This window comes from Sinocyclocheilus rhinocerous, unplaced genomic scaffold (assembly GCF_001515625.1).
Source record: "Sinocyclocheilus rhinocerous isolate Xijiao unplaced genomic scaffold, SAMN03320098_v1.1 scaffold2849, whole genome shotgun sequence".
NCBI classification, from domain to species: Eukaryota; Metazoa; Chordata; class Actinopteri; order Cypriniformes; family Cyprinidae; genus Sinocyclocheilus; species Sinocyclocheilus rhinocerous.
This window is the reverse complement of record NW_015642055.1, coordinates 473,744-499,291: the sequence shown is the minus strand read 5'-3', so window position 1 is coordinate 499,291 and position 25,548 is coordinate 473,744. Positions and strand designations below refer to the sequence as shown.

Below are 25,548 nucleotides of genomic sequence, written 5' to 3'. Positions count from 1 at the left end.
TTTTTTACATGTCCTTATTTGTATATTTTTATAGTTGTATTTTATATTTAATCTGTATTTATCTGTAATTTATGTTCTACTGTTAATGTTATCTGTATGCACCAAGGGTCTGAGAGTAACGCAATTTCAATTCTCTGTATGTATGCGCTGTACATGTGGAAGAATTGACAATAAAGCAGACTTCGACTTTGACTGACAATACTTCTACTTTCAAACGTGTATGGACTGGTGGAAGTTTCTAAAAAGCAGTTCTTTGTGCTGTGTTGTTTGACTCTTATCATTGTCCTCTGGGTCTTCAGGTGGGGGGTGAAGTTCCAGAGACAAACTACCTCTTCATGGGAGACTTTGTGGACAGAGGGTTTTATAGTGTGGAGACTTTCCTGTTGCTGCTAGCATTAAAGGTACAGTATCTGTCCTGAACTTAATCTTGTTTGCTTTGTAATGTGTGTTGTGTTAAAGCCGTTCTGCACTCTGTAGTCTGCCCTTATTCACAGTCCTTTATATTTATGTCTTCAGGTGCGATACCCTGACCGAATAACGCTGATCAGAGGGAATCACGAGTCAAGGCAGATCACGCAAGTGTATGGCTTTTATGACGAGTGTCTTAGAAAATACGGCTCTGTTACAGTCTGGAGGTACTGCACAGAGATCTTTGACTACCTGTCCCTCTCTGCTATTGTTGATGGCAAGGTAGGTCCTCTTATAATTCTGTATCTTTCCACTTTCTATTTTAATATATTTAATAATGTAATTATTTTCTTTCTTATTTATAGAAATACTTTCTTATTTAGCAGCCATTACTCCAGTCTTCAGTGTCACATGATCCTTCTGATTTGGTTCACAAGAAACATTAATCAATGAAGACAGCTGTTTAATATTTTTTTGTGAAAACTTTGATACAGTTTTCCTCTTCTTTGAATATTAGTTAGTTTAAAGGAACACAATTTATTTGAAATACAATGTTGTATGAATGTAAAACTCTTATTGTCGCTTTTGATACATTTAATGCATCCTTGCTGAATCAAAGTATCATGCTGTTTTTGCTCCTCAGATATTTTGTGTGCATGGTGGCCTTTCTCCATCTATTCAAACTCTGGATCAGATCAGGACTATTGACCGAAAACAGGAAGTTCCTCATGATGGACCCATGTGTGACCTACTGTGGTCTGACCCAGAAGGTGCGAGAGGCTAATGTAATGTACGACATAAAGGAAAGGCATTCAATATGTTGTTAATACCTAAGATTGGTTGGTCTCTTTTCTTGTCTCTAGACACCACAGGGTGGGGTGTGAGTCCCAGAGGAGCTGGATATCTGTTTGGTAGTGATGTGGTGGCACAGTTTAATGCTGCCAATGATATCAGCATGATCTGCAGAGCTCATCAGCTGGTGATGGAGGGCTACAAGTGGCATTTCAATGAGACGGTGTTAACGGTGTGGTCTGCTCCAAACTACTGTTATAGGTGTGTTTCTTTCTCTCTTTCTTTCTATCTCATAGCGGTCCAGTAACTCTTGTGTGTAACAGTGACTATTTAGATCTGAATGTGCTGTACTTAATTTACTCTTTTGGAATATTTCCTAGGTGTGGTAATGTGGCAGCCATTTTGGAGCTTGATGAGCATCTCCAGAAGGAGTTTATTATATTCGAAGCTGCACCTCAGGAAACCAGAGGAATCCCCTCTAAGAAACCTGTGGCTGACTACTTCCTTTGACTTTTTTCAGTCCGGGAGAAAAATTGGAAGCATCAGAAGCAACCTGTATGAACTTAATTTTTTTTTTTGCGCTGGCCAACTTTTATCTGCACAACATTCAGTACTTCTGTGAATGGACCAGTTACAGCATTTACTGCCTGTTTCTCATTAGCCTTCACATTCCTTCCTCATTACAAATGTATTTCTTATTCTTACATCTTGTAAAATGTATTTAAACCTGTTTTGACTGTTCCCTAATTATGTGGTAGTTTTGTATTTTCAAACTGGTGATATTTTTTCCAACAAAAAGAATCTAATGTGTGGGTTTATATATTTGTATTTATAAATCTACAAAAATGAGCATATCCACAAACTTGCAGTTAGTTTTTAATATGCAGCTGCTTGTATTTATATAGCCGGTGTTCCGTATTTGTAATCATTTAGCACTGATAAAAATGTTTGTAATCAAAGCTAAAACAATTTACGAGATCTTGCATCAAAGGCTGTGACGATGTAAGTAATCAATGGCATCATGGACAAGATCATACACATAAGATAAGACTTGTCAACTTTTAGGTGCTCAGTTAAAGGCATTGAAAACTGGCTATACTTAAAGTTACTGTACTATTTTGAGTTCAATGGTTACAGGTTTAATAATGGGATCTAGTTGATGTGCGCATAAATTGGAGGCTGTTTTGGTTCTGACCTGTTGCTATTTTACAAAACAAACATTTTAATGTCCAAAATATTGTGTTTGATTGCCAACATTAAGCAGATTATTCCTTTTGATTAGACTAGGTAAGATATTTGCTATTAAGTACCCTTTTTCTGTTTCTGATCTTACAGAGTGGCCAACTAAAATGGATCATTATGTTAAAGCAGAAAGGCACTTTTTATTATTTTCTGTTACCAGTGTGCATTTCTTTCCTTCGCAACGGTCTCTAGGAAATGCAAGTGATTCGCATAAAGGGCCAGAGAGGAGTCAACATCAATCCAGCTCACTTGACCTGCGTCATCGCCTGCTTGCAATGGAAGCTCACTCACACTATTGCCTAGATAGAAAGAATTGAATTAAATATGTGGGATAGAACAATGTTCTTTACTCAGTCAATAACATATCCCTAATATTATTCTATGTTTCATCAATACACTGTTTTTACCTGATTCATCATGGAAATTGACTGCAACTGTCTCCATCCAAGCATTATCTGTGTTTCTTGGATCATCTACATAACCTTTATACACCTATAGGGGAAAAAATGCTGTGTTATAGCGCTGCAATGCAATGCAAGGTACAGTCACATTTACCGTTTGGTAAAATACTGTGAGTGAAATCCAGTAATTGCAACAGGAATCTGCGTGATCTGTTTTCATGAGTGCAAAAATTTTTCACTGTGTTAAATTTGATCACACGAATTCACTGTGTTGGCCAACAGGTTTAAAATTGACTTCTGTGTAAACGGTGATTCATGTATCGCTATAGGGTTTTTTTGCCTGCAAAATTTTGCTGAAGGTTTGCTAATTTGACCACACTGTTTTTTTTTTTTACATTTATAATGTAATTTAAAATTGGAAAACAGCTTGAAAAGACTGTCTTCATATTTTTATGGAAACTGCAATACGCTACCATTTGAAGTTTTGTGGTAAGTAAAAAAAAAAACTAATACTTTTATTCAGTAATGACAACATTTAAAGACATTTGTGATGTTACAAAAAATTTATATTTCGAGTAAGTTGATAAGTGTCTATTCATAAAAGAATCCTGAAAAATGTATCACTTTTCAATCAAGGCTGTTGAATCACAGGAATAAACTGCATTATAAAATATATTAAAATAGTATAATCTAATCTCTCACATGTTTCTCTGTATTTTTAAGCAAATAAATGCAGCCTTGGTGAGCATAAGAGACCTCTTTCAAAACCATTTAAATATCATAATTATTCCAAATCATTGAAGTGTAATCGCATGGTCTCACCTGAAGACCTGCTGAGTTGAAAAGTTCAGTGATTCGCTTTTGGATCTTTTCCCTCTCACTTGGAGATGCCTGCAGAGAGTTCAATGCCTCTTCTGAGAACTCGCGCTGCAGTGTTTGAGAAATGCGCTCTCCAGGGTCCACCATTCCCTGAACACACAACAATTATCATAACCATCTGTGAGCATATTAGCAGAATAAATTTTTAAAAACCTCACCCCCACAGATGCTGCTCACTCAAAATAACCATTCGGAAAATGTAAAACAAGCCCCGAGGTTCAAACTCACCCCTGGGATGGCCCATTCGCCACAGTCCAACCTCTTGATGGACACAAATTGCAGCACAGGTAGTTGAGAGTTAGTGTGGTGGACACGCTGTCCTGTAGAGTCCCTTTTCCACCTGTATGAGGCCACAGGAAACCGGAATGAGTTTTCAAGAATGTTTGAAGCATGTGAACCCTGCCACATTACACACAAAATTCCTTGCATGCATGGAACAGTTAAACCGGTCAAATGGGAAAGAGATTACAGGTAAAAGGTTGGTTTCTATTTATTACGACACACATTTTAGTACCTGGTAACTATTGGATCAGCGGCGTGGTTTGGACCCCACCTTCCCAGTAATCCTCGGCCCTCTAGCCCAGTTCTTCCATGTGGATTGCTGAGGATGATTTACGGTGAGTAATAAGCAGGAAAGCATTGTAAATATTACAATTATTGAAATATTTTGGATGATCTAGTATTTGGACTCACAGTGGTTTGCCATTCTGGAGACGATACGAGCCCTCATGGCTTATCCGGTCCACAGAGCCATCTAAAGAATTGAACTGTGGGGAAAATGCACTAAAGAAAGCATAAATGGACTTTTATACGTATGTTTCAAAACATTATCAGGAAAATGATTATCACTATAATTCTCTTGTGGTACACCTTTTTTTTTAAACAAAATCATAAAATGTACAGTCTAATATTTAGGGCTGCAATTTATTGTAGAAATAAAAAATTATATATACTAAACATAAATAAAATGATATATTTCTTAATTTTTTTTATATTATTTGTTTATTTATTTTGTACTCACCCGATCTCTGGGTCAGCCCAAACAGGCTTTTTCAGTACAGTGGGGGCGGTATAGTTAACAGGGCTGTACTGGGGCCAGTCTGTGTCCCAGTCTACTTTGTCATCTGGGACAGGGAAGCGACGTGTGTCTGAGCCGGGATATACCGGACAGCGAGCCGTAAAGTGTGCGGCAGGAGACATGTAGACAGATTTTGATGAAAAGAGACTGCGGCTAATGGCGTTCTTCCTGCTGAAAATTGGTTGAACGAAACGATTAATTTAACCCTCACGCTGCTAATGTACCTTTAAAAATAATTTCCATACCGGAGCGGGTTTTTTATTTTAAAACTCACAAGTCAAAAAAGAGAGCAGATTACACACCGGTCAAGCTTGTGTCACAACTACAGCTTCAGAATTCAAATTAATATTAATTATTACATTCATTTACATACCAGACTCCACTTGTGCCAGCCGCGTAGGGAAGCCCAATAAGACTAAGCGCTACATGCACCGATGCAACCCAGTTACGGGAAACTGCTTTCATTCCAAAACAATCTATAAACCAAACCCAGCAGAGCTGCAGTAACCAGGAAATGAGAGACCAGCCCAGCCTCTTCGGTGACGCAATTCATGCGACTCGCTGTGGCTGCTCTGCTGCAGGCCTACATGTAAATCTCTAGTAGATTATACATTTCTTAAAAGGGAAATCGTACAGTGTAGTCGACCCAATATAATGGGCACAATTAATGCTTTTTGAGACCGTGTACATCTGTTTGTTTAAATGCATCAAATTATAAATAAGATTCAAATGCGTTATGTCTGAAATCAAATGAGTATAAAATATCACGATCCCTCACCTTTAACTAATAATAATAATAAGAACCATCATATTATTATTATTGTTGTTGTTGTTATTATTAAGTTGGTAGATCATGATATTTTGTAGTAATTTCCCAATTTGACATAACTACATTCATTTTACCTATCTATCTATCTACCTATCTTATTCAAACCAAAAAATATTCAGATACCAGATATAATGTTTGATACTTGTGTAATGTTTTTACTAGTGGGTGCAGAACACTATAGTTCATTTATGTAAGTGTGGATAGCAAAATAAAGTAAACTGTGACATACCCAAAAATTCTTCATACAGTGGACTACCAGTAAAATTTATAAAAATGTGGGACCAGAAATTATTCAGACACTTTGACCTGATGTTTTGCTTAAGTGTTTTTTTTTTCTGTAATTGCTAATGCAACCTATTTACACCACAGACTGAACAAAATTAAGCATTGCTTGGTAATTGAATATTTGTGTATATACGTGTGTAAGAACAGGAAAAGAAAAACAAGGAATAAATTGATAATAAATAAACCATGACTGCATAACAGCAAAAGTAGGTGGCGATATGCACACAGGATGTAACACGCCAAAAAACGGAAGAAGAAGACACAGTTCTTTTTATATTTTATTACCTTTTTCTAAACTACAGCGAATAAACTGTGATAATGTGAGAAATGTTGAAGGTGTCTGAATAAATTTTGGTTTGACTGTGTGTGCGTTTAGGTAAAATATATGTAATTGTGAGAGAATATATGATGCCTGTTTTTGTTCCAGTGGTAAATGTTCAGATGATGGAAAATATGCCGAGTTCGTGTGTTTATCTCACACTTCAGCATAGTCTCTTCTCCCTTTCGCTTTTTTTTTTCCAACCACAAACTGTAAATCACGCCGGAGGGCCTACCGTAGCCGTGGGAGGAGGCATGCAGCGCACCCACTCGAGTCGAGCGCCCCGACTGTTGCACAGGAGAAGTGCGTGCTCGCGCTCAGTTTAGATGCTCGCATCCACAGGGAGGCCTTGACCGACTCCTCTTCCACTGTCAGGAGAGCGCACCGTATAACGGCAGCCTTTGCGATCCAATTACCCCGTCTTTGATCTGAAGGCAAATAGGAGGCCCCCCTTCCCCCAGAGACTGCGCTAAGGCGACTTATTTGCGGACAGAAGCGATGGCGGAATCGGGCAGCAGCGCTGCGGCGGCCGGAACCGCGGGCTCGAGTAGCATCGCCGCCGGGGCTGGAGCAGCCGTCGCGGCCGGGGGAGCTAATGGAGCGGCGGGATCCAAGCCCGGCCTGGAGTCGGTGAAGGGACAGAATTTTGACGTTGGCCCCCGATACACCGATCTCCATTACATCGGGGAGGGGGCCTATGGAATGGTCTGGTAAGCGGAAACTGCTCGTTTTTTCTGTTCGTTTTTGTTGGATCGGGGCGAGAATTGATGGGCTGGTCACGTTACTGATCAGCTCTTCGTAGTAAAGAAAAAGGGTGTTGATTCTCTGAAAGCCTGTGCCATTCCGCATTCCCTTTTCATAGACAGAAAATAAAATATACACGGCGTTTCAAAAGCAACAGAATCATTTTCTCCGCTCAACAAGTTTCCTTGCATATCCTCCCTAGAATCTCAGGGCTAACAATAGATTGCGAGTAAGGCATTGGATTAAATCCCATTTCTTCAGCACTGGTTGTGTTGGAACGCATAGCGAGCTGCCTACATAAACAGTGTTTTTTGGCATCATGTAACTGTTAGGAACGTTCAAAATTGCTCTGTCTCGCTGCACGTGAATACATGTTATTGAGAACACTCGATGAGTTTAAATGTTGAATGTGACTTGTCATTTGTGATTTTGGGAGTGTGTTTTGTTGTTTGTAGTGTGAAACTGCATGCTAGTGCAGTGCTGTTGGCTCCACCGCTAGCAATCTGACATCTCACTCTGAGCTCGTCAAACAGGCGTGGTTACGATGCGGCCAAATGTGGATGAAGTGGCTTAGCAAACATTTCTTGCGGTTTTTCTAGAAATAAGTTCACACCGTTTTTGAGATGTCAACTCAACTGCTGATGAGTTTTGGTTAAACGATGGTGAAATATATACGATGCAGAATTCATAGCTGTGCGCGTTGGTCTGTCCTCCATCCTCAAAATGACTGTCGAGTTTTGCTGGAGGATGTAAACAAACTCCCTGTAATACTACACAAAGGCCTTCTATGGATATCTTTGGGTAGGGCTATCAGACAGCGGCATAGTGAGAAAAATATATAAAGGAACAGATACTAGATATTTTCCACAAGTACAGTGCACATAGTAGTTTTAAACACATCAAATATATGTAAAATGGGGATTTTGGCCTGTCCTATCTGAGAGATTTCCTTAAACCTATCTAACAATTAAAAGCATACAAAAAATATTTACATTTTTATCAAAATTTGATGTTATTTTTGTGATTTGAATTGATGTCCATTTTAGTAATCATTTGTATGTTTTTAAAATAATTTAATAAAATAATGTCCTAAAACTGGGACAACTTGGTGGGAAGACAAGTGAATGATCTTATTTTATTTTGTTTATCTATTATTTATTAATAAATATTTATAGACTGCATATGCCGAGCCTAACATGTTGCAACTGTTTTACCCAAGTGTTACATTTTTTGGGACCCATTTTATTTAGTTTATTGCTAACTGCAAACCAACATTTGATCCCCCCCCCCCAATATAATATATATTCAACATTTGAATATATATATATATATATATATTAAAAAGTTAATTTAAAGGTTTTAGCTAAAACACACAGCAGGGATTTTGACAATTTATACATTCCTCATATAATAATGAATAATATTTATCATAGTCTTAGGTTGACGTTCAGGACTTTTCTAAAGTTTAAGCACCTCTGTTCACTTTTTGAACATCATTCCAAATGCTATAAGAGTTAAATATGTGCACAAGCTTGTATGAGAATTTTTTTTTTTATACTCCCTCCTCTTATCCCACCATCTCTTTCCCTGCCGCCTGCAGCTCAGCTTTTGATAATGTGAATAAGATCCGAGTGGCCATTAAGAAGATCAGTCCGTTTGAACACCAGACCTACTGCCAGCGCACCCTGAGGGAGATCAAAATCCTCCTGCGGTTCCGTCATGAGAACATCATCGGCATCAATGACATCCTGAGAGCGCGTCGCATCGATTATATGAGGGATGTGTATCCTTAAACATGCACTCCAAGCACACAATGCACTAGGCTGATACCTACAAATACCATTGTATTTTTGAGATTTTGGACAGTGTTGTGCTGTAGTTCTTTAACTGCATTTCAGCTACATCGTACAGGACCTGATGGAGACCGACCTTTACAAATTGCTGAAGACACAGCAACTCAGCAACGACCATATCTGCTACTTTCTGTACCAGATCCTGAGAGGGCTGAAGTACATTCACTCTGCCAATGTGCTGCACAGAGACTTGAAGCCCTCGAACCTTCTCATCAACACCACCTGTGACCTCAAGGTCAGAAAAGCCACACAGATTTTCCTGAAGAATAAAACTCCAAACATAAAACTCTAGTTCTTAATATAATAAGCAGCATTTAGTAAACCACTGACAGTGACAGAAACTTCAAACAGATAACCTGACATTAAAAAGTAAATATGAAACCTAATGTGAAATGGAAATCGTTTTGTAGGTGATCTATTTCAGTGCACATACTTTGAGGAACGCAGGACCAAATTTAGTAATGTAGTTCTTGTGCTTTGTTTAATCTTAAGGCAGTGATCCTAGTGAAGCTAAATATAGAAATGAGGGGCTTTTTAAAGCAAAATGGCATGTTGGAGAGTTGTATGGAGGATAATTACATTTCCTCACCCATAGATCTGTGACTTTGGGCTGGCACGGATAGCCGACCCAGAACATGACCACACCGGATTCCTCACAGAGTATGTGGCTACTCGCTGGTACCGTGCTCCTGAGATCATGCTCAACTCCAAGGTATGTCCATGTGTCTGTGTCGTTAGCATTTAACATGTTAACCTGATGCATGTTTTGACATTCTCTCTCTTAATCTTTCAGGGCTACACCAAGTCTATTGATATTTGGTCTGTGGGTTGCATCCTAGCTGAGATGTTGTCCAACAGACCCATCTTCCCTGGAAAGCATTATCTGGACCAGCTCAACCACATTTTGGGTAAGAACTAGTGCTTAATGCTTATTGGAATTTCCCCATTTTCTGACTTCCTGTTCATTTGTTTCATTTTCTGCGGTACCTGAAGCACAATATAGAAAAGAAAAAAAAAAATTTCTGTGGCAACTGCATGCAGCACGGAGAGTGCTGTGTTATGACTCAATGACACACTGTATCAGTGAGGACAGGAAACACTCTGCAGAGTATTGACTATCAGCTTCTGAACAGTGTGCAGTGTCATCATCAGCCACTTCCCTGGTTTCCGGGAACATATTAAGCAGCTGTTTTCGAATTGATGATAATAATAATAAATGTACCAAATCAGCATGTTAGATAGATATTATTATATGATTTCTGAAGGATCGTGTAACAGTGAAGACTGGAATCATATCTGATGAAAATTCAGCTTTGCTATCACAGGAATAAATTACATTATATTCAAAAAGAAAATGATTATTTTAAATTGTAATGATGTCTCATAATATTACTGTTTTTACTTTTTTTGGATCAATTAAAGGCAGCCTTGGTGAGCATAAGAGACTTCTTTTTTAAAAGCATAAAAAATTTTTTAAAAAACTTACCAACCCCAATTTTTAACAATGTATAATTGTATATTTTGCTTTTTGGCATTATTACTCATTGTAAATTAATTTTATGTATTTTGTAAAACTTATGTTAATTTTATTATTATATTTAGTGGCAACGCAGCACAGTACCAGAATTGTTTGTTGTGTAAAAGCTTTTACTTGGCATATAGTTTTGATTATGGTTTGTAAATATTCCACCAAGAAAAATGAATTTTAAATGAATTTATGCCAAAATACTGTAAAGTTTGATTGGATGCACAGCTTTTGAAGTGTATTCAGAAGTATTTTCTACTCCCTTGAAAAGTCGATAGTCGTATTTCTTTTTTTATCTCAACTATGCACAAGAAAAGGTTAGTTGCATTTTATTATTTCCATTAGCATTGTTTTCTTCCCCGCTGTCCGTGACCTATCAAGGCTGCTTTCCCAAAAACCAAAGTAGACCATGGAAACAATGGTTTTCAGTTGAGGACCACTGTATTGTTATTTGACCCATTTGGGAATGCAAGCACATTGTTCATTTTATGATCATTTTCCTGCCCCATCAACCAGGTATTTTGGGCTCCCCCTCTCAAGATGATCTGAACTGCATCATCAACATGAAGGCCAGGAACTACCTCCAGTCTCTACCCCAGAAACCGAAAATCCCATGGAGCAAGCTGTTCCCCAAAGCAGACAACAAAGGTAAGTGTACACATTAGGATGTTTAGTGAAATGATATGTAGAGGGGTCTGGCAGTAGCTGTCTCAAGTGCGTGTGTGTGTGTGTCTGTGAGTGAGTGAGTGTGGGAGTACTGAACAAATGTGGGTGTCAACAAATGATCTTTTGACAGTCTGACTGCATTGTCCAAGTATGTTTAATAAAACATTGGCAGGGAAGACATCCTTGTAGGCATGGGCCGGTATGAGATTTTGATGGTATGATAACCTTAAGCAAAAATATTACGGTTTCACGGTATTGTCGTTACTGCTCTAAAATGTGTTATTTTTAAATGACTGGGTAAAAAAAATAAAAAAATTCAGCTGAACACAATGTTTTTTGTTTTTGAGCAACATACAGAATATTAGGAACAGTAGAATTTGTTTATTTTTTCTTTGATTTATTTCCTAAAAAGAAGAAAAATAAAGACTGACATCTTTATTTAACCTAAATCTATAATTACAGTTATTTCATTTTAGTTATATATAATTCATATACAGCAGTTTGTGCAAGTCCAGAACAGAGACGAGTTGCTTGCAATAAGACAAAAAACGGCCTGTTGCCGATCGCATAAGTTCCAGTGGAAGCTCCTTCAGTCGTCCTACACACACACGTGACTAACCGCTCGCTCGCTCGCACCAACACCAACACCTACACTGCACTCAACCTGAGGGATTCCTACACTTTCAGTCTTTGAGGAGACATGAAAAACAGCGCATACCGCAGGAACGGTATAACGGAAAATATTAGCGGTTTTGAAACCGTGAAATTTTCAAATCACGGTATACCTTGAAATCGGTAATCGGCCCATGCCTACATCCTTGTATGCTTTTTCTCTGTTGTGACTATAGTTGTGTATAATATGTTGGTTGTATGATAGAACTAGTCATTAAATTGCTTTGTAATCATAAATTTAACAGAAGTGTGGAACTTCTTTATGTACTTTTACCATTGCATTTCAGCTCTGGATTTATTGGACCGCATGTTAACCTTTAACCCCATCAGACGTATAACTGTGGAGGAAGCACTGGCCCACCCCTACCTGGAGCAGTACTATGACCCCTCTGATGAGGTATCTGTCTTTCCCCTCTCCATCATTTCTGTCCCACACCCCTTCAGTCTGTCATCTGTACAATCCCATATCTGTTAGTTAAGCCTAATAGCATTTCGCATTGTTTGCCAATTCAGCCGGTGGCTGAGGAGCCCTTCACTTTCAACATGGAGCTGGACGACCTTCCTAAAGAGAAGCTGAAAGAGCTCATCTATGAGGAGACGGCACGCTTCCAGGCCACCTACCAGGGCTCCTGAGAGGGACAGGTACAAAAGCACATGCACACGTCAAATGACCAAATCTACAAGTCTGAGAAATGTTAATGTATTTATATATATATATATAGTAGTATTCTGTGTAAAGGACCGTTCACACCAAGGACGATAACTATAAAGATAACAATAAAGATATAGTTTTAAAAATCGTTCTGAATATTAAAGAATAGCAGAGTTCACACCACAGCTATAACGATAAAGGCACAGAGAAACGATATCGTTGGAATCACTTTCAAAACGAGTTTTTTCCAGCTGATGAACGATACAAACATTGACACCCAATCAGAATCCATCCTGCTATAACGAGCTCGAGAATTTAAAGCGGCAGACGAGCATACCCTTAGAAAAAACAGACAATATCGTCCGCTGGTGTGGATGCTAATATCTTTGTAGTTATCGTTCTTGGTGTGAACGGGGCTTTTATGGCATGCAAGAAAGAAATAACAGAGGTCAAGAGCAGTGACTAACACAAGTCATATGAAGCAGTTAAAGACAGTTCACCCAAAAATGAATCGATGGCAATTTTACTCACCCTCATGGCTTGTATGACTGATTTTCGTCCACAAAACACGAAATAAGATATTTATAACAATATTTAAGCTGCCCTTTTCCATGAAAGGAAAAAAATAATAAAATAGTGTGACTTGTGCACTGTATTTGTGTATTTGAGACTTAAATGGTTATTTTCACATTTTATTTGTGCAAATTCATATTTGGTAAGTCATTAGTTACTATATCAAACCATGTGTAATACATTTTAATATACAAGTACAGATGAGATTCGATTGCTGTTCTTGGGTGAACTATTTCTACTTTTTTACATATTTAAAATTAAAACTTTATTTATTATTTAACTAATACAAAAATGAAAACTGACATGCAACATTTATCTTTAGAATAATCGTCTTTTTTGTGTGTTCTGTATATTAGCATATTAAGAATTACTTTGAAGATTATATAATTTCAGTTATTTTTTCAATGAAAGCTATTTTCAAATTCTCCCTAAATTGAGTAAAGCCTTAAGGTCCCTTGCACACTGAGTCTGAAATTTGTGCACGTTAAAAAATAAATACAACCTCAACTTTCGTCCGTCGTAAAAAAAAATTGGATCGGGTTTGATTTTCTGCGTTTTTCTCATCCATAGCAAGCATTTTGAGAGGTGTTTTGACAGTTCCTAGCCACCGCACATGCAAATGCCAAATTCAAGAATGGCGCCTGACGAGTTGATCCACTTTGTCCCGCAGCACGGAAATTGGTGGTCTTCTTGTTAATATGTGGCTCCAGTGTTGCTAGCAAAGCATCAAACTGAGCCACTGACATCCTGAAGTAAACTTTGAATCCCGCAGCTCCTCGATAAGGAGGTGGAACTCTCCTCCTCTCGACGCTATCTCAGGATTGAATGGACCCAATATGTCCTTTCTTTTTCTCTTTTTAAGAAGGAAATCATCCTCACTGCTTGAAGACTCCATTTTGTATTGTTTTGCGAATTTTTTTGCAACAAATGAATTAATGTGTATCGGACTCTGTGTGCAAGGTTTCTGTGCTTGACAAATTTTTAGGATGACGAATGCGAAAATCGCAAACGAAAATGCGTTCATGCGTCCATGCTTAAACCTGTGTTGATGTCTACTGATGGTCAGTAATCCTTTTTTTTTTTTTTTGCAGCCGTCACGGAGAATAACCGAGCAGCATGGAGTCTCAGATAAAGATAACTCCAGACAACCTGCGAAAACATATACATACATATATACATAAAAAAAACAAGATAAAAAGACAAAAAAATCTACATTTAAAAACTTGAGCTTTGTTTATCTGTCCATCTCTCTTTCTTGCCTGGAAGCTGTACGCTAGTTTGTGCTTATATCATCTTATCATAACGCCATTAATGGGGGCCGTCAGACTCGCTGTTCTCATCACATATTGCACACAGCTCCTGCTCTCTGAAACAACTGCATCTTTCACCCTTTCTAACAATACCCTGCTCCTCTCTCTGTATCCGTCTCTTTCTCTTTATGTCTCTCTCGAGGGTGTCTCTCTACTGGTCTGTGTTGTTCCGGGTGTTTTTTTTTTGTTTTTTTTGTCATTCCACAGAGATGGAGAGAGAGAAAGAGAATCTCTACGATGGGCACTGACTGGTGTGTGTGTGTATATATAAGTGGTTTTGAGTTTCATTGGAGTATTGTAAGTTGGCGATCTGTTTGTACACTGTAATTTGAACATTGCGATCAGTTACAAATCGTGTTTTGTAATGTTGGGAATTTATATTTGAGTATCTTTTGAAATATGAAGTCATTGCTTGTGTTTTTTTTTTAAATTCATTCAAAGACAAATGATGTTACGTTTAATGAGCTTGGACTTTTGGTTTGTTTTCTATTGTGAGGAAAGAGAGGTCTCGTTTTGGCTCTTGAGAAATATATTGAGTAAAAGAGAAACCGCGACAGGCAGGATGAACGGAGGAAAGAGGGTGAGATGAAATAGTATCATCTGCTGTAAAATATCATGTTCTACTGTTGAGAACTGAGACTATTTCTTGCCAATGTTCTTGGGAAATTTAAGCCATCAGTATCATTTTTTTCTTTTAATGTTGGCTTCCTTTCCCTCTTTCTCATCTCGCTCGTCTGTTCATTTGCTGAAGGTTCTGTGGCGTGCAAACCTTCTTTGTGCATTCTTTTACGTTTTTTTAGGGGGGTTGATACTGATTTCTTTGTGAATAACAATAGTTGTCATTGGTTACCATGTCCATAGCTACTGTTGCCATGATTCCTTTCTGATAAGTCACACACAGCTCCCCACGTTCTGGCTTTGTTTCTCGCAGATGTCAGTCCCTTCCTCTTTTTCTTTCGCATCTTTTGTTTTTCTTCACTTGTCCTGGAGTGATTGAGGAATCATAGCCAAGCTTAACACTTTCAGAGCCATAGCACATTTTTTCTCATTCCCTCCCTGTGATGTCAGAACTTTTCAAAGGGCTTTTCCACAGGGCTTGCTGACCTCATGCCTCTCCTGCCTGTGATTGGCTTACCTTGTGTGTATCTAGTCTCGAACTGACTTATTCTGCATGCGTTGCATCTTAGACGTAACTATCTGCCTTTATTATACGTTTTCGGTGAGATGTCGCCATCTTTCGATGCCGTTTTTAAAGAAACCGACATTGCTTTTGGCCAATCATGGATGAGGAAAGCATGCTCAAGTGGGAAGAGTTAAAATGACACCGTGTGTAGCTGTTTTGCATAAATACAGGGTGTGATTTGCATAAATTAATAAACCCCCCTGTGTAAAACCCCACTGAGACGAGCCCCAACTGCAGAGGAAATTCACCCCCGCACGTCAATCACGTGACATTTCTCAATCGGTGCACCTGCACTTTGTGTCTCATGACCAAACGTTTTGTTTTCGTATTCAGTTTTAGTGCAATTTTATCGATTCCTGTGACGAACATTTCCTTGTTTTCGTTCTAAGCTTTAGTCTTCATCTTTTTGCTTAATCCCCCGCTTGTTAGGGTGAAATGTAACAGGCAATGACGGTCGGTCGAGTCCCGTGTCTGTCTGTACGTCTGTCCTTTCCAACCAGAAGCTGCTCTTCTCTGCTTCCTCTTGAGGAGGGGAGATCATCCCGCTCTGTGATCTGAGGGAAACAAGTCATTACCAAGAAAATGATTATTTATATTACTGTATTGTCAATGGCAATGACATGCTTATTGTGAATGGGACCATGGGGACTGTCAACAGTCTTACACACACACACACACACACACACGCGTATATTTCTCACATATAAACCTGCACGCATACAGTATATGATTTCAAAAGCCTGTAAAGGAGGCAGATATCATAATGTCCTTTTAATGGCTGTTATTATGATTATTGCTGGTGTTATATTGGTGAGGTCTCTTTTTTTTTTTATTTTAAAAATTGAAAAGGGATTTAAAAGCTTTTGTCCTTTTTAAAGTACGTTTTGCATTTCTTTCATTTTGTTCGCTTTGGGTGTGAAAAATAATTGGCTGTTCTCTCTTTCTGAAGTCAATTTTTTCCCTAAATCTTATAAGGAATTATTTTAAAAGATGATTAAACGATATGGGTAGATTGTCAAGAGAAATGAGCTATGGATGGTTATAGTCTATGTATATGCTTATGGGTATAATAAATTAAACGATTAACAAAAACAGAATTATATACATATATTAAATAAAATTCTTGATACTGTAAGTCTTTGTCTTGTGTGTGTGGTTTTTTTAAAATCCTTTTTTTTATATATATATATAAAGATTTTTTTTGGTTCTGCTTTACTGATTTTTTTTTTTTACTAAAAAGGGAAAGAAAATTAGAATTAAACTTATTTTTCAGCAAACACAAAAATACATTATCTTTTTAAATAATCATATAAACATTCCATTTACCATCAATAATCAGTCCTATATACTGACATACTGAGAAGTTTTTATTTTCAAATGATATTTTAAAAAATTCATATGTTCTCCTTAAATTCATAAAAGGCATTACAGGTATTTTAGATTTTATGTTTTGTTTCAAACCTAATTGGTTTCAATTGCGCATGTGACTAATTTAAATTGACTGCTCTGCTTGTGCACTTAAAAGTAATTTGATTTATTTGCACTTGATTTTTTCAATTGTCACTCAGTTATCATTATCTTCTAATATGTTTGATAGATAATTATGTCCTTGCCTCTGTGTAAGTGAATAGTTTGAGGGCTTGTTCCAATTTCACAATACACAGGTGTAATAACATTAACAGTAACATTTCCCTTTAGTCATATTCCCTGATGTAGTTTTTGAAGATGGGAGTTATCTGGTTTTGTGTCAAGGGAGTGGCATTGTGGCAGTCAAAATCGACTTAATTTTCCATATCGATGGAAAAGTAATGCATTGGATGTGCATGTCAAGTTTAAGCCGAGCAAAGGTAAACTTTAACAGAAGTTAATGTTTCGTTAATTTTATGGCTAATAAATGGACTAATATTCTCCTCCAAATTCCACTCCTTGTTTTCTAGGAACTCATTTACCTTTTCTCTCCTCATAAATCAGCCAAGTTGCCTGTCCAGTTGGACCACTCCTCTACTTCGCCAGCATGTTTCAGCATGGGTTGGGAATTCTGCTGTGAGGCATTCTGCTGTTGAAGACAGATCCAGCTCCTTAGGTTTTGGGCGTGTTTGCATACTTATACTAATACGACTCATTCAAACAAAACTGAAGTGACTAAAATGCTTTCATTAATACATTGATTCACTGCAGTTTACATGAAACTGAGGTGAATCAATGCTTTTGATGAAACCAGTTTGCCAAGACTGCGCAAATTAGGTGTGGATTATTAGTATCTCTCGCAGCCTCCCTTCCCATCTGTCTCTGCTTCCCTTTGTTTGTTCACATACAGTCTCTCAGCAATTCTATACAAAGCCAGAACAATAGAACACAAAAATGTTCTGCTGACAGCGTGTACATTTGTTGTGTGTGCATTACAGTGAGTTCGCATTTATCCCACCGTAAGCCTTTGTTAAGCACTGAAATGTGTGAAAACATGAATACTGGCCAAACATCAACTCGTGTCTGCTATCTACTACCAACTGTTGCACAGATGACACGGAAAAACACAAAAGCCCCTTGTGCTGTCTATCCCATCCTGTTGGTTCTCCCTTCATATCTTGCCTAATTTGCACAAGTGAGAATTTAAAGTAAAGAAAAAGTGAAGCATCCAAGCAGAATGATATGTGCTGGGAGGCCTCAGAAAACTCACAGACAGCTCAAACCTGCACTTGCCACATGTGTTGCATGCAGTCGAGCAAACTGCATTCCAAAACATTCATACACCACTGACATTCACAAAAAAAAGGAGGGGGGAATTCGGAGTTGCAAAGAGCACAACTACCAATGACTGACTGATAACTGAGAATGTACACCTAGAGAGAAAGGTTTCATTATTTAGGTCTTTCTCTTGTGCGGTCGCATTGATGTTAGCAGGAATGAAGGAAAAGGAGGAAGATTTACAGTGCTATCTCAATTTGCTTTGCTAATTGGCCAACATTTCTTGCTAAGTAATGTGATGGGCAAAGTGAGGGAAGAAAAGGGAGTGGCTGAGAAACTAGTAAACTAGAGCGGTGAGAGACGCAAGGCAAGGGAAAAGATAAGGAAAATCACACTGACATCAGCACTGAAGACAGGTGCTTGGCGAAGCAGTACTTGGATCTGAATCTGGATCAGACACTCCAGGATATCTCAAATAAGAAGTTGAAGGAACAAATAGAAGTACTGGTAAGTTGTTTTTTGGCGTTTATTATTATTAGATGGGGATGTATCATATATATATATATATATATATACTGTATATGATAGCCTACAATATACAATACAATAAAGAAATGTCAAGGATTGAATTCAAATTTGAAATAGAAAGAATGAAATAGCATATTTCTGTAAAACATACTCCAATAATCTTTATTTTATTTTGTGTAGATAGATAGTACTCTACACAAAATGGGGGAAGTCGTGGCCTAATGGTCGTGGCCTAATCGGAACCCAAAGGTTGCGGGTTCGAGTCTCATACCGGTAGGGATTGAAGGTGGGGGGAATGAATGTACAGCACTCTCTTCCACCTTCAATACCACGACTGAGGTGCCCTTGAGCAAGGCACCGAACCCCCAACTGCTCACCTGGCGCCGCAGCAGAAATGGCTGCCCACTGCTCCGGGTGTGTGTTCACGGTGTGTGTGTGTTCACTGCTGTGTGTGTGCACTTTGGATGGGTTAAATGCAGAGCACTAATTCCTAGTATGGGTCACCATACTTGGCCATATGTCACGTCACTTTAGATAGATAGATATCACACTTTTCCTTTGTATATGTATTTGTAATACTTTTTACAATTAATTTAATGTCATTATTGTATAATATTAGGATGTTTTGGATGTTAAATTATCAGAAATATTACATAATATTAAAATACATATTTTTGATAATACACCTTTCCTTTGATATGTATATATAATACGTTTTAGAATTTATTTAATGTTGTTATTATTGTATAACATTACAATTTTGGTGTTAAATTAAAAGAAAATATGAAATAATATTCAAATCCAATGTTTTCTTCAAAGATCAGATTTTTGCGTTCTCAGAGCCCCTTATAGTGGGCATTATGGCAAGCTACCTGTACTACCTGCTCCCAGCAGTAGGGGGCTACGCTCTCACTTCACTCTACTTTCTGAAGAACCCTCATATTCTGCTCAAGAAGAAACAGACAGCCTTCTACTGCACCCACATCTCTCACAGAGGAGGTACAGTATCTGAGTCAATAACCAGCTCATGTCTGGGGTTTGGGATTCTTACCTTTAAAAGGTATAGTCACAGTAATTAACTGTAATAATGCTGAAGATAAATATTATATTAAATCACAATTAAATCATCTGCACCTGTTGCTGTATGTATGTCACAGCCAAAGTCTTTTTAAGTGACCTAACATACAGCAAGGAAAGTTACATAAACCTTCTGATTTACAAACGATTATTTTATAAAATGTATATGATCTGTTGACAAATATATGGAAATCTTGTGACTATTCCATAAACCTGTCAATACACAGCATTAGATAATTCTGTGTTTGTGACAGCATGTATGAATGTTTTCCTCGTGGGGTTTGTATATAAAGCTAGTTAATATGTGATTGAGTGAGTGATTAACTATTTGAGGAATTTTTATGTTTGTGTGTCTATGAGAGTCAGTCCACATTTTCTGACCTCCTGCTCTCTGTCCTCAGGTTGTGGTGAAAAGATTGAGAACACTATGGAGGCCTTTACACAGTGAGTCTCAGATCAGTTTTTCAGACTGAACAGTAGATCAGAGCAGTTTTAAGTTCCTATCTTACATTTGTATGACTCTATCACAATTTTATTTTCCCAGTCCTTTTAGGGGAATAGGTCTCCCTGATATTAACATACTCACCCTGATTTTGTTTCAATAATTTCAATTTTAAAAAAAATTTACAACACAAAAGAATACTTGGGCCACTCTTTTTTAATTCATAAAAGTGAATAAGGACTGGGGCAAAATTGTCCAAAATTACAAAAAAAATGGTTCATACCACTCAATTCATTATAGCTCAAGTAATTGAACGTAATACATATACGAAACCACATGACATTTATTCACTGAAAAGATTTAGCTTAACTGTTCTTGCCGCAGTCATTAAAGTTGCGATGTCCAAAATGTCTCTTTTCCTTTCAGTGCTGCTGAAGTGGGCACAGAGATGCTGGAGTTAGACTGTCACTTGACTAAAGATGGTCATGTGGTTGTGTCACATGATGAGAACCTCCTGCGGCAGACTGGGCAAGATGTCAACATTTCCTCCTTAAACCTGGAGGTCAGGGGTCAAGGTTAACCTTTTCTCCTGATATACTGTGCAGCTCTACCAGCTCTGTTTACTACTTACTGTTTATCAAAGAAAACAAGGAATCATGGTTTCCACAAAATTACGAAGCAGCACAACTGTTTTCAACATTGATAATAATATATAAGCAATATTCCTTGAGCACCAAATCAGCATATTAGGATGATTTCTGAAGGATCATGTGACTGGAGTAATGATGCTGAAAATTAAGCTTTACCATCACAGTAATATATTACATTTTAAAATATATTCAAATAAAAAAGTTATTTTAAATAGTAATAACATTTAAATATATTGTTTTACTGTACTTTGGTCAAATAAATGGTGAACATAAAAAAAAAAAAACATTAAAAAATCTTACAGACCAAAAACTTTTGAATGCTAATGTTTATAAACCACAGGTTTTGGTTAATAATTAATGTTTTCTTTTTTCATAATTATTATGAATTTTTTTTTTTGTTAGGAGTTGCCACCTTATAATGAGACACTCGAAGTGACCTTTAAGACAGGTGTGTGTTTTTACCAGTGAAACTGCTAACACATATTAACATGTTTATTAATGCATAATGATTATACATGTTTTAATTCCCTTTGCACAGGCCACTTCAGCACTGGGTCAGATAGAAACTTTGCGTTATTAGAGGATGTCTTCCGCAAATTTCCACACATAGCTGTAAACATTGAAGTGAAAGAGAATAACAGCATGCTGATTGAGAGGGCAAGAGAGCAATCATCATACTCAATATGTACTACAAAATCTGAGCCACAAAATGGCCCATAATATTTAACTACATCTGTTTACTAAACCTCCCTCTTTGTTCTTTTATCTCAATAATGTTATATTTTATGTACTGTCTTTATTTAGATTTCTGATCTTGTGAAGGAATACAACAGAGAGGCCACCTCAGTTTGGGCTTCTGTTGACACCACCATCATGAAAAATTGTCGCAAAACAGTGCGTGTGCATTTATGTTCTACCTGTTTTGTTTCAAAAATAAATCGCCCACATACTTTCCTCTTTAGCTCTATGTCTCCTTTGTTGTCAATGGCAGAACTCCTCCATGCCCTACATGTTCACTGTAAAGCGGGGTTTAAAGCTGCTTCTGCTCTACTACACCGGTCTTCTGCCTTTTGTTCCCCTCGGAGAGAGTTTCCTGCAGTTCTACTTGCCACAAATCATAAACAGGTCAGTATACACTAAATATTTCCATACTATGCTGTGTGCCTGGTAATAATCACACAGATGCATTTTCACTAATCTCTTTCTTACAGAGAATACATACCTGAAATGTGGATTATGAGAAGCAGACTGCTCGTCTTTTTAATTCAAAGGTAACTAATCTTAGTAGTATTATCAGACTATACTTTTATTTAACTTTTTATCCTTAGATTGAAATGGTTTTCTGTGGTTTACATGTTTCTTTGTCAGACTAACATTGAGAAAAGGGATGTTCAAGCACCTCAGAGACAGAGGAATTCAGGTCTGTGGCCATGCTATATCATGTTTTTGTGTTGTTAAAGGAATAGTTCACCGAAAAATTACATTTGCTGAAAATTTACTCACCCTTAGTTTATCCAAAATGTTGATGAGTTTGTTTCTTCATCAGAACAGATTTGGAGAAATGTAGCATTGAATCACTTGCTCACCAATGGATCCTCTGCAGTGAATGGGTGCCGTCAGAACGAGAGAGGTACATACACACAATCTGAGACCAGTTTCTCACTGAAAAATTAAAGTTACTCAATATGCTAAGCTGTTTCTTAAAGGACGTACACCCATAAATGAAAAATTGCTGAACATTTACTCACTCTCCGGCCATCCAAGATGTAGATGTAGTTTGTTTCTTCTTTGGCACAGATTTGGAGAAATTGAGCATTACATCACTTGCTCACTAAGTGAATGGGTGCCATCAGAATCAGAATCAGAGTCCAAGCAGTTGATAAAAACATCACAATAATCCACAAGTAATCCACACCACTCCAGTCCATCAGTTAATGTCGTGTAAACCAAAAAGCTGTGGGTTTGTAAGAAACAAATCCATCATTTAGACGTTTTTAACTTCAAGCTTTGGTTAAAATTTGAGTCTTCTATCCATATCAGGAGAGAAATATGGACAGATTAAGCACTGTTTACAAGAGAAAACTATTCTAAACAAATATGTCAGTGGATATGGTGTGAGAGGACAACAGGTTATGGATATTTTCACTGGAAGAAGCATTGTTATGGAATCCACAACTTTTCACTTCACAGAACTTTAAATGATGGACTGGAATTGTGTGGATTATTGTGATGTTTTTATCAACTGCTTGGACTCTGATTCTGATTCTGATGGCACCCATTCACTTAGTGAGCAAGTGATGTAATGCTCAATTTCTCCAAATCTGTGCCAAAGAAGAAACAAACTACATCTACATCTTGGATGGCCGGAGAGTGAGTAAATGTTCAGCAATTTTTCATTTATGGGTGTACGTCCTTTAAGAAACAGCTTAGCATATTGAGTAACTTTAATTTTTCAGTGAGAAACTGGTCTCAGATTGTGTGTATGTACCTACATGCATCAAAATAAAAAAATAAAAAATAAATTCTTTTTCTCTTTAGATTCATCTCTATGTGTAATAAGGAAGAGGATATTAAGACTGCATTTGCTGCAGGAGCAACAGGAGTCATGACTGATTATCCCACCCTGTTATCAAACTATATTAGAAGACACACACAAGACACGTGATCAAACACAAATACACAATGTACTTAACCCTTGTCCAGTCAAACACACACACACACTGTACAAATGCTGTTTGCCTTTAAACATACAGCCAAGTTTTATATCAATCCCATTATTAGCTGATCAGCACTGGCATAGTGTTCACATAAAACTTGGTTTATGGCATTCTTCATGGGACATTTCGTGAGTATGAACACACATAAGATTAAATAGAACTCATATATTCTACAAGTGAACTGTTTTCTTTGCTCCGTTCATTATTATCCCACCATGTTCACAGCATGTTTATTGTGGTTTTCAGTAAGTCAGCGTAAGTTTAGCGCCTCCCTACCTATGTTTGCAAACAAACATTATCCAACTTCTTTGAGGCCGTGCAAAGTCCATCAGCTGTGCTCAACAGGGGATCAGTAGACATCAAAGACTGAATTACACTGTCCATTTGAAAATCTTCTTTAGATACAAAAATGCATGATCATTTGTGAATGAGTGAATCATTTGATGTCACACAGAACCACGGCGGCTTTGATTATACAGTTAAGTATTTTAAAATCATCTGCGTGACTTAATTGTCATGCAAACAACCAGAGGACCCAAAATCGCCACTTCTAAAGAAGCGATAAGACGAAGATAACCAGAACACGAGAGCTTTGTTGTTTTTGCTCGCTGAAACGTTAACGCAACTGTAAAGTTCAGGTGGCTTCAAACGCACGGGAAGAGCGCCTCTGATTGGCTGACCTATATTTCCAGACGTCGCTGTCTGGATTCTGATTGGTCAGCTACGGTATGTTTTGCGCCACATGACATATAAGAAACTTCCTCATAAAATACAGTAAACAAATCTACGGATTATATTCGGCTGCGACGTATTGAGCACGCTGGCTTGCTTGAGTTTTGGGAATTACGAAGCTTTCTGTTGACATCACATGGTTTAGGCAGTAAAGCAGGTCGACAGACGGGGGGACACAAAGGAGGGAGTTGTGGGAAAAGCGCAGCGCAGCGCGCCGCACGTTTGTTTGGTTTAGTGCGCTTGATTAGTGAACGCTCAGGCTCCACGCCGTTGAGTTGAGCAGGCTTCTCTTCTGGCGATAATACTGCGACCAGCGTTTGTCTTGAAGAAATCGTTTATATTTAGGTGAGTCCATTTTCATTGTGTCAAATGGAGCAAGGAGGCTAGAAGCAATTCCAATCTGAAACGGCTCTACTCATGGTTGTAGAGCCTGTGCACTATGGTGAAATTGTTACTTGTATATTTAGAGGGTTTTATTTCGAAACGTGAATAAAGGTGACTGGCATACGTGCAACTGGCCGCGTTCGTTCGTTCTATTTTCTATTAGTGAAGGGGAAATGATTCAATTCCGCGAATCGGTTCCTTCGAACAGTTCATTTCAAAAACGATTTGGCGGTCATTTTAAGCTGTGACGTTATCACCCAGGGGGCTGTTTCATAAAACAGGTTTACCAAATTAGCCAGGTTTATTTCAGTTAGTCTGATTTATTTTCACTTGATTTGGTTTCATAAAGCAAAATTACCATAGCTCACGCTCAGTCACTCTGGCAATTTGCGCTGGGAAACTAACCTGGTCCGAGGCAGGCTAACTGTCAGGCTAAGCTGCGCTCCTCTAACACTGACCAATAGGAACGCATTGATATTACGGCGCTGACTCTCTCGCATACAATTTTCGGTCCAAAAATAAAAGTATACAGAAAATGCAACTTAAATCAAATAAATAAAAATATAGGCTACAACCGACTGTATTTATTGTATTGTGCCCAAGATTTAATGACTTTGTTTTAAGATATTTGAAAACATTTTAACATGCTGCTACATGCGCATTCAGTTGATCAGCAGTTTCTAGCCATGCAGCCTTTCTCTCTGGTTTTATGACAGCTGTACTGTTATTAGTAGAACATTAAAACAGTACAATATAAAATTGCTTACAAATACTAAATTAAAAGTTTAAATCACTAAATTAAAAATGAAAATAAATAATATAAAACAGACTATATTATATATAAGAGGAATACACTAACTCATTTGAGCTAGTAATTTGGGCTGTATTAGCTAGCTTACATTTGATTTACAGTTACTGCTAT

At 37.7% G+C, this 25,548-nt stretch overlaps 5 protein-coding genes across 10 annotated transcripts in view; 4 read left to right on the top strand and 1 right to left on the bottom strand.

Annotated features, from left to right (window-relative positions):
• The window catches only part of LOC107755586 (serine/threonine-protein phosphatase 4 catalytic subunit B-like), a 5,002-nt gene extending 2,948 nt beyond the window's left edge, over positions 1 to 2,054 (top strand). Inside the window, exons 5-9 of the mRNA XM_016572474.1 lie at positions 300 to 401; positions 517 to 690; positions 1,052 to 1,178; positions 1,272 to 1,461; positions 1,581 to 2,054. Of these exons, the coding sequence (XP_016427960.1) occupies positions 300 to 401; positions 517 to 690; positions 1,052 to 1,178; positions 1,272 to 1,461; positions 1,581 to 1,710 (723 nt within the window). The 3' untranslated portion in view covers positions 1,711 to 2,054. The remainder of the gene's footprint in view (positions 1 to 299; positions 402 to 516; positions 691 to 1,051; positions 1,179 to 1,271; positions 1,462 to 1,580) is intronic.
• Positions 2,055 to 2,564: 510 nt separating this feature from the next.
• nudt9 (nudix (nucleoside diphosphate linked moiety X)-type motif 9) lies at positions 2,565 to 5,895 on the bottom strand. Of its 4 annotated transcripts, none has more exons than XM_016572473.1 (8): positions 5,859 to 5,895; positions 4,744 to 4,971; positions 4,416 to 4,505; positions 4,237 to 4,323; positions 3,951 to 4,062; positions 3,666 to 3,812; positions 2,850 to 2,934; positions 2,565 to 2,741 (listed from the first exon to the last, which is right to left on the bottom strand). In XM_016572473.1, exons 2-8 carry the CDS (start codon positions 4,920 to 4,922, stop codon positions 2,596 to 2,598), a joined length of 846 nt encoding a protein of 281 aa, XP_016427959.1. In that variant the 5' UTR covers positions 4,923 to 4,971; positions 5,859 to 5,895; the 3' UTR covers positions 2,565 to 2,595. The 4 variants fall into 4 exon arrangements, with proteins under 4 accessions (XP_016427959.1, XP_016427957.1, XP_016427956.1 ...); XM_016572471.1 differs by lacking the exon at positions 5,859 to 5,895 and adding an exon at positions 5,174 to 5,389 and having other exon boundaries at positions 4,744 to 4,968; XM_016572470.1 differs by lacking the exon at positions 5,859 to 5,895 and adding an exon at positions 5,174 to 5,383.
• Positions 5,896 to 6,643: 748 nt separating this feature from the next.
• On the top strand, positions 6,644 to 15,404 carry mapk3 (mitogen-activated protein kinase 3). The gene is made up of 9 exons (XM_016572469.1): positions 6,644 to 6,943; positions 8,578 to 8,760; positions 8,876 to 9,065; positions 9,426 to 9,542; positions 9,624 to 9,738; positions 10,872 to 11,003; positions 11,981 to 12,090; positions 12,207 to 12,335; positions 14,010 to 15,404. Exons 1-8 carry the CDS (start codon positions 6,732 to 6,734, stop codon positions 12,324 to 12,326), a joined length of 1,179 nt encoding a protein of 392 aa, XP_016427955.1. The 5' UTR covers positions 6,644 to 6,731; the 3' UTR covers positions 12,327 to 12,335; positions 14,010 to 15,404.
• A 2,874-nt stretch (positions 15,405 to 18,278) lies between these two features.
• Positions 18,279 to 24,166, top strand: LOC107755582 (glycerophosphodiester phosphodiesterase domain-containing protein 1-like). 3 transcript variants are annotated; one of them, XM_016572465.1, is made up of 12 exons: positions 18,280 to 18,603; positions 19,444 to 19,623; positions 20,103 to 20,145; positions 20,570 to 20,705; positions 21,196 to 21,241; positions 21,332 to 21,450; positions 21,598 to 21,687; positions 21,785 to 21,918; positions 22,005 to 22,064; positions 22,162 to 22,213; positions 22,558 to 22,559; positions 23,332 to 24,166. In XM_016572465.1, exons 2-12 carry the CDS (start codon positions 19,485 to 19,487, stop codon positions 23,456 to 23,458), a joined length of 948 nt encoding a protein of 315 aa, XP_016427951.1. In that variant the 5' UTR covers positions 18,280 to 18,603; positions 19,444 to 19,484; the 3' UTR covers positions 23,459 to 24,166. The 3 variants fall into 3 exon arrangements, with proteins under 3 accessions (XP_016427950.1, XP_016427949.1, XP_016427951.1); XM_016572464.1 differs by lacking the exon at positions 22,558 to 22,559 and having other exon boundaries at positions 18,279 to 18,603; positions 19,465 to 19,623; XM_016572463.1 differs by lacking the exon at positions 22,558 to 22,559 and having other exon boundaries at positions 18,279 to 18,603.
• Positions 24,167 to 24,298: 132 nt separating this feature from the next.
• LOC107755583 (protein yippee-like 3) overlaps positions 24,299 to 25,548 on the top strand; it is an 8,600-nt gene continuing 7,350 nt past the window's right edge. Inside the window, exon 1 of the mRNA XM_016572466.1 lies at positions 24,299 to 24,587. The gene's annotated coding sequence lies outside the window, so the exon portion shown is untranslated. The remainder of the gene's footprint in view (positions 24,588 to 25,548) is intronic.

Coding starts and splice junctions, on each gene's coding strand:
- nudt9 (XM_016572470.1), bottom strand. CDS start 5,265: ATGAAAGCAGTTTCCCGTAACTGGGTTGCATCGGTGCATGTAGCGCTT. Junction 4,324..4,415: donor CTCCAGAATGGCAAACCACT/GTGAGTCCAAAT, acceptor AATCATCCTCAG/CAATCCACATGGAAGAACTG. Junction 2,935..3,665: donor TCAACTCAGCAGGTCTTCAG/GTGAGACCATGC, acceptor TTTCCCCTATAG/GTGTATAAAGGTTATGTAGA.
- mapk3 (XM_016572469.1), top strand. CDS start 6,732: ATGGCGGAATCGGGCAGCAGCGCTGCGGCGGCCGGAACCGCGGGCTCG. Junction 11,004..11,980: donor CCCCAAAGCAGACAACAAAG/GTAAGTGTACAC, acceptor ATTGCATTTCAG/CTCTGGATTTATTGGACCGC. Junction 12,091..12,206: donor ACTATGACCCCTCTGATGAG/GTATCTGTCTTT, acceptor TTGCCAATTCAG/CCGGTGGCTGAGGAGCCCTT.
- LOC107755582 (XM_016572465.1), top strand. CDS start 19,485: ATGGCAAGCTACCTGTACTACCTGCTCCCAGCAGTAGGGGGCTACGCT. Junction 20,706..21,195: donor TTTCCTCCTTAAACCTGGAG/GTCAGGGGTCAA, acceptor TTTTTTTGTTAG/GAGTTGCCACCTTATAATGA. Junction 22,065..22,161: donor CTCGTCTTTTTAATTCAAAG/GTAACTAATCTT, acceptor TTTCTTTGTCAG/ACTAACATTGAGAAAAGGGA.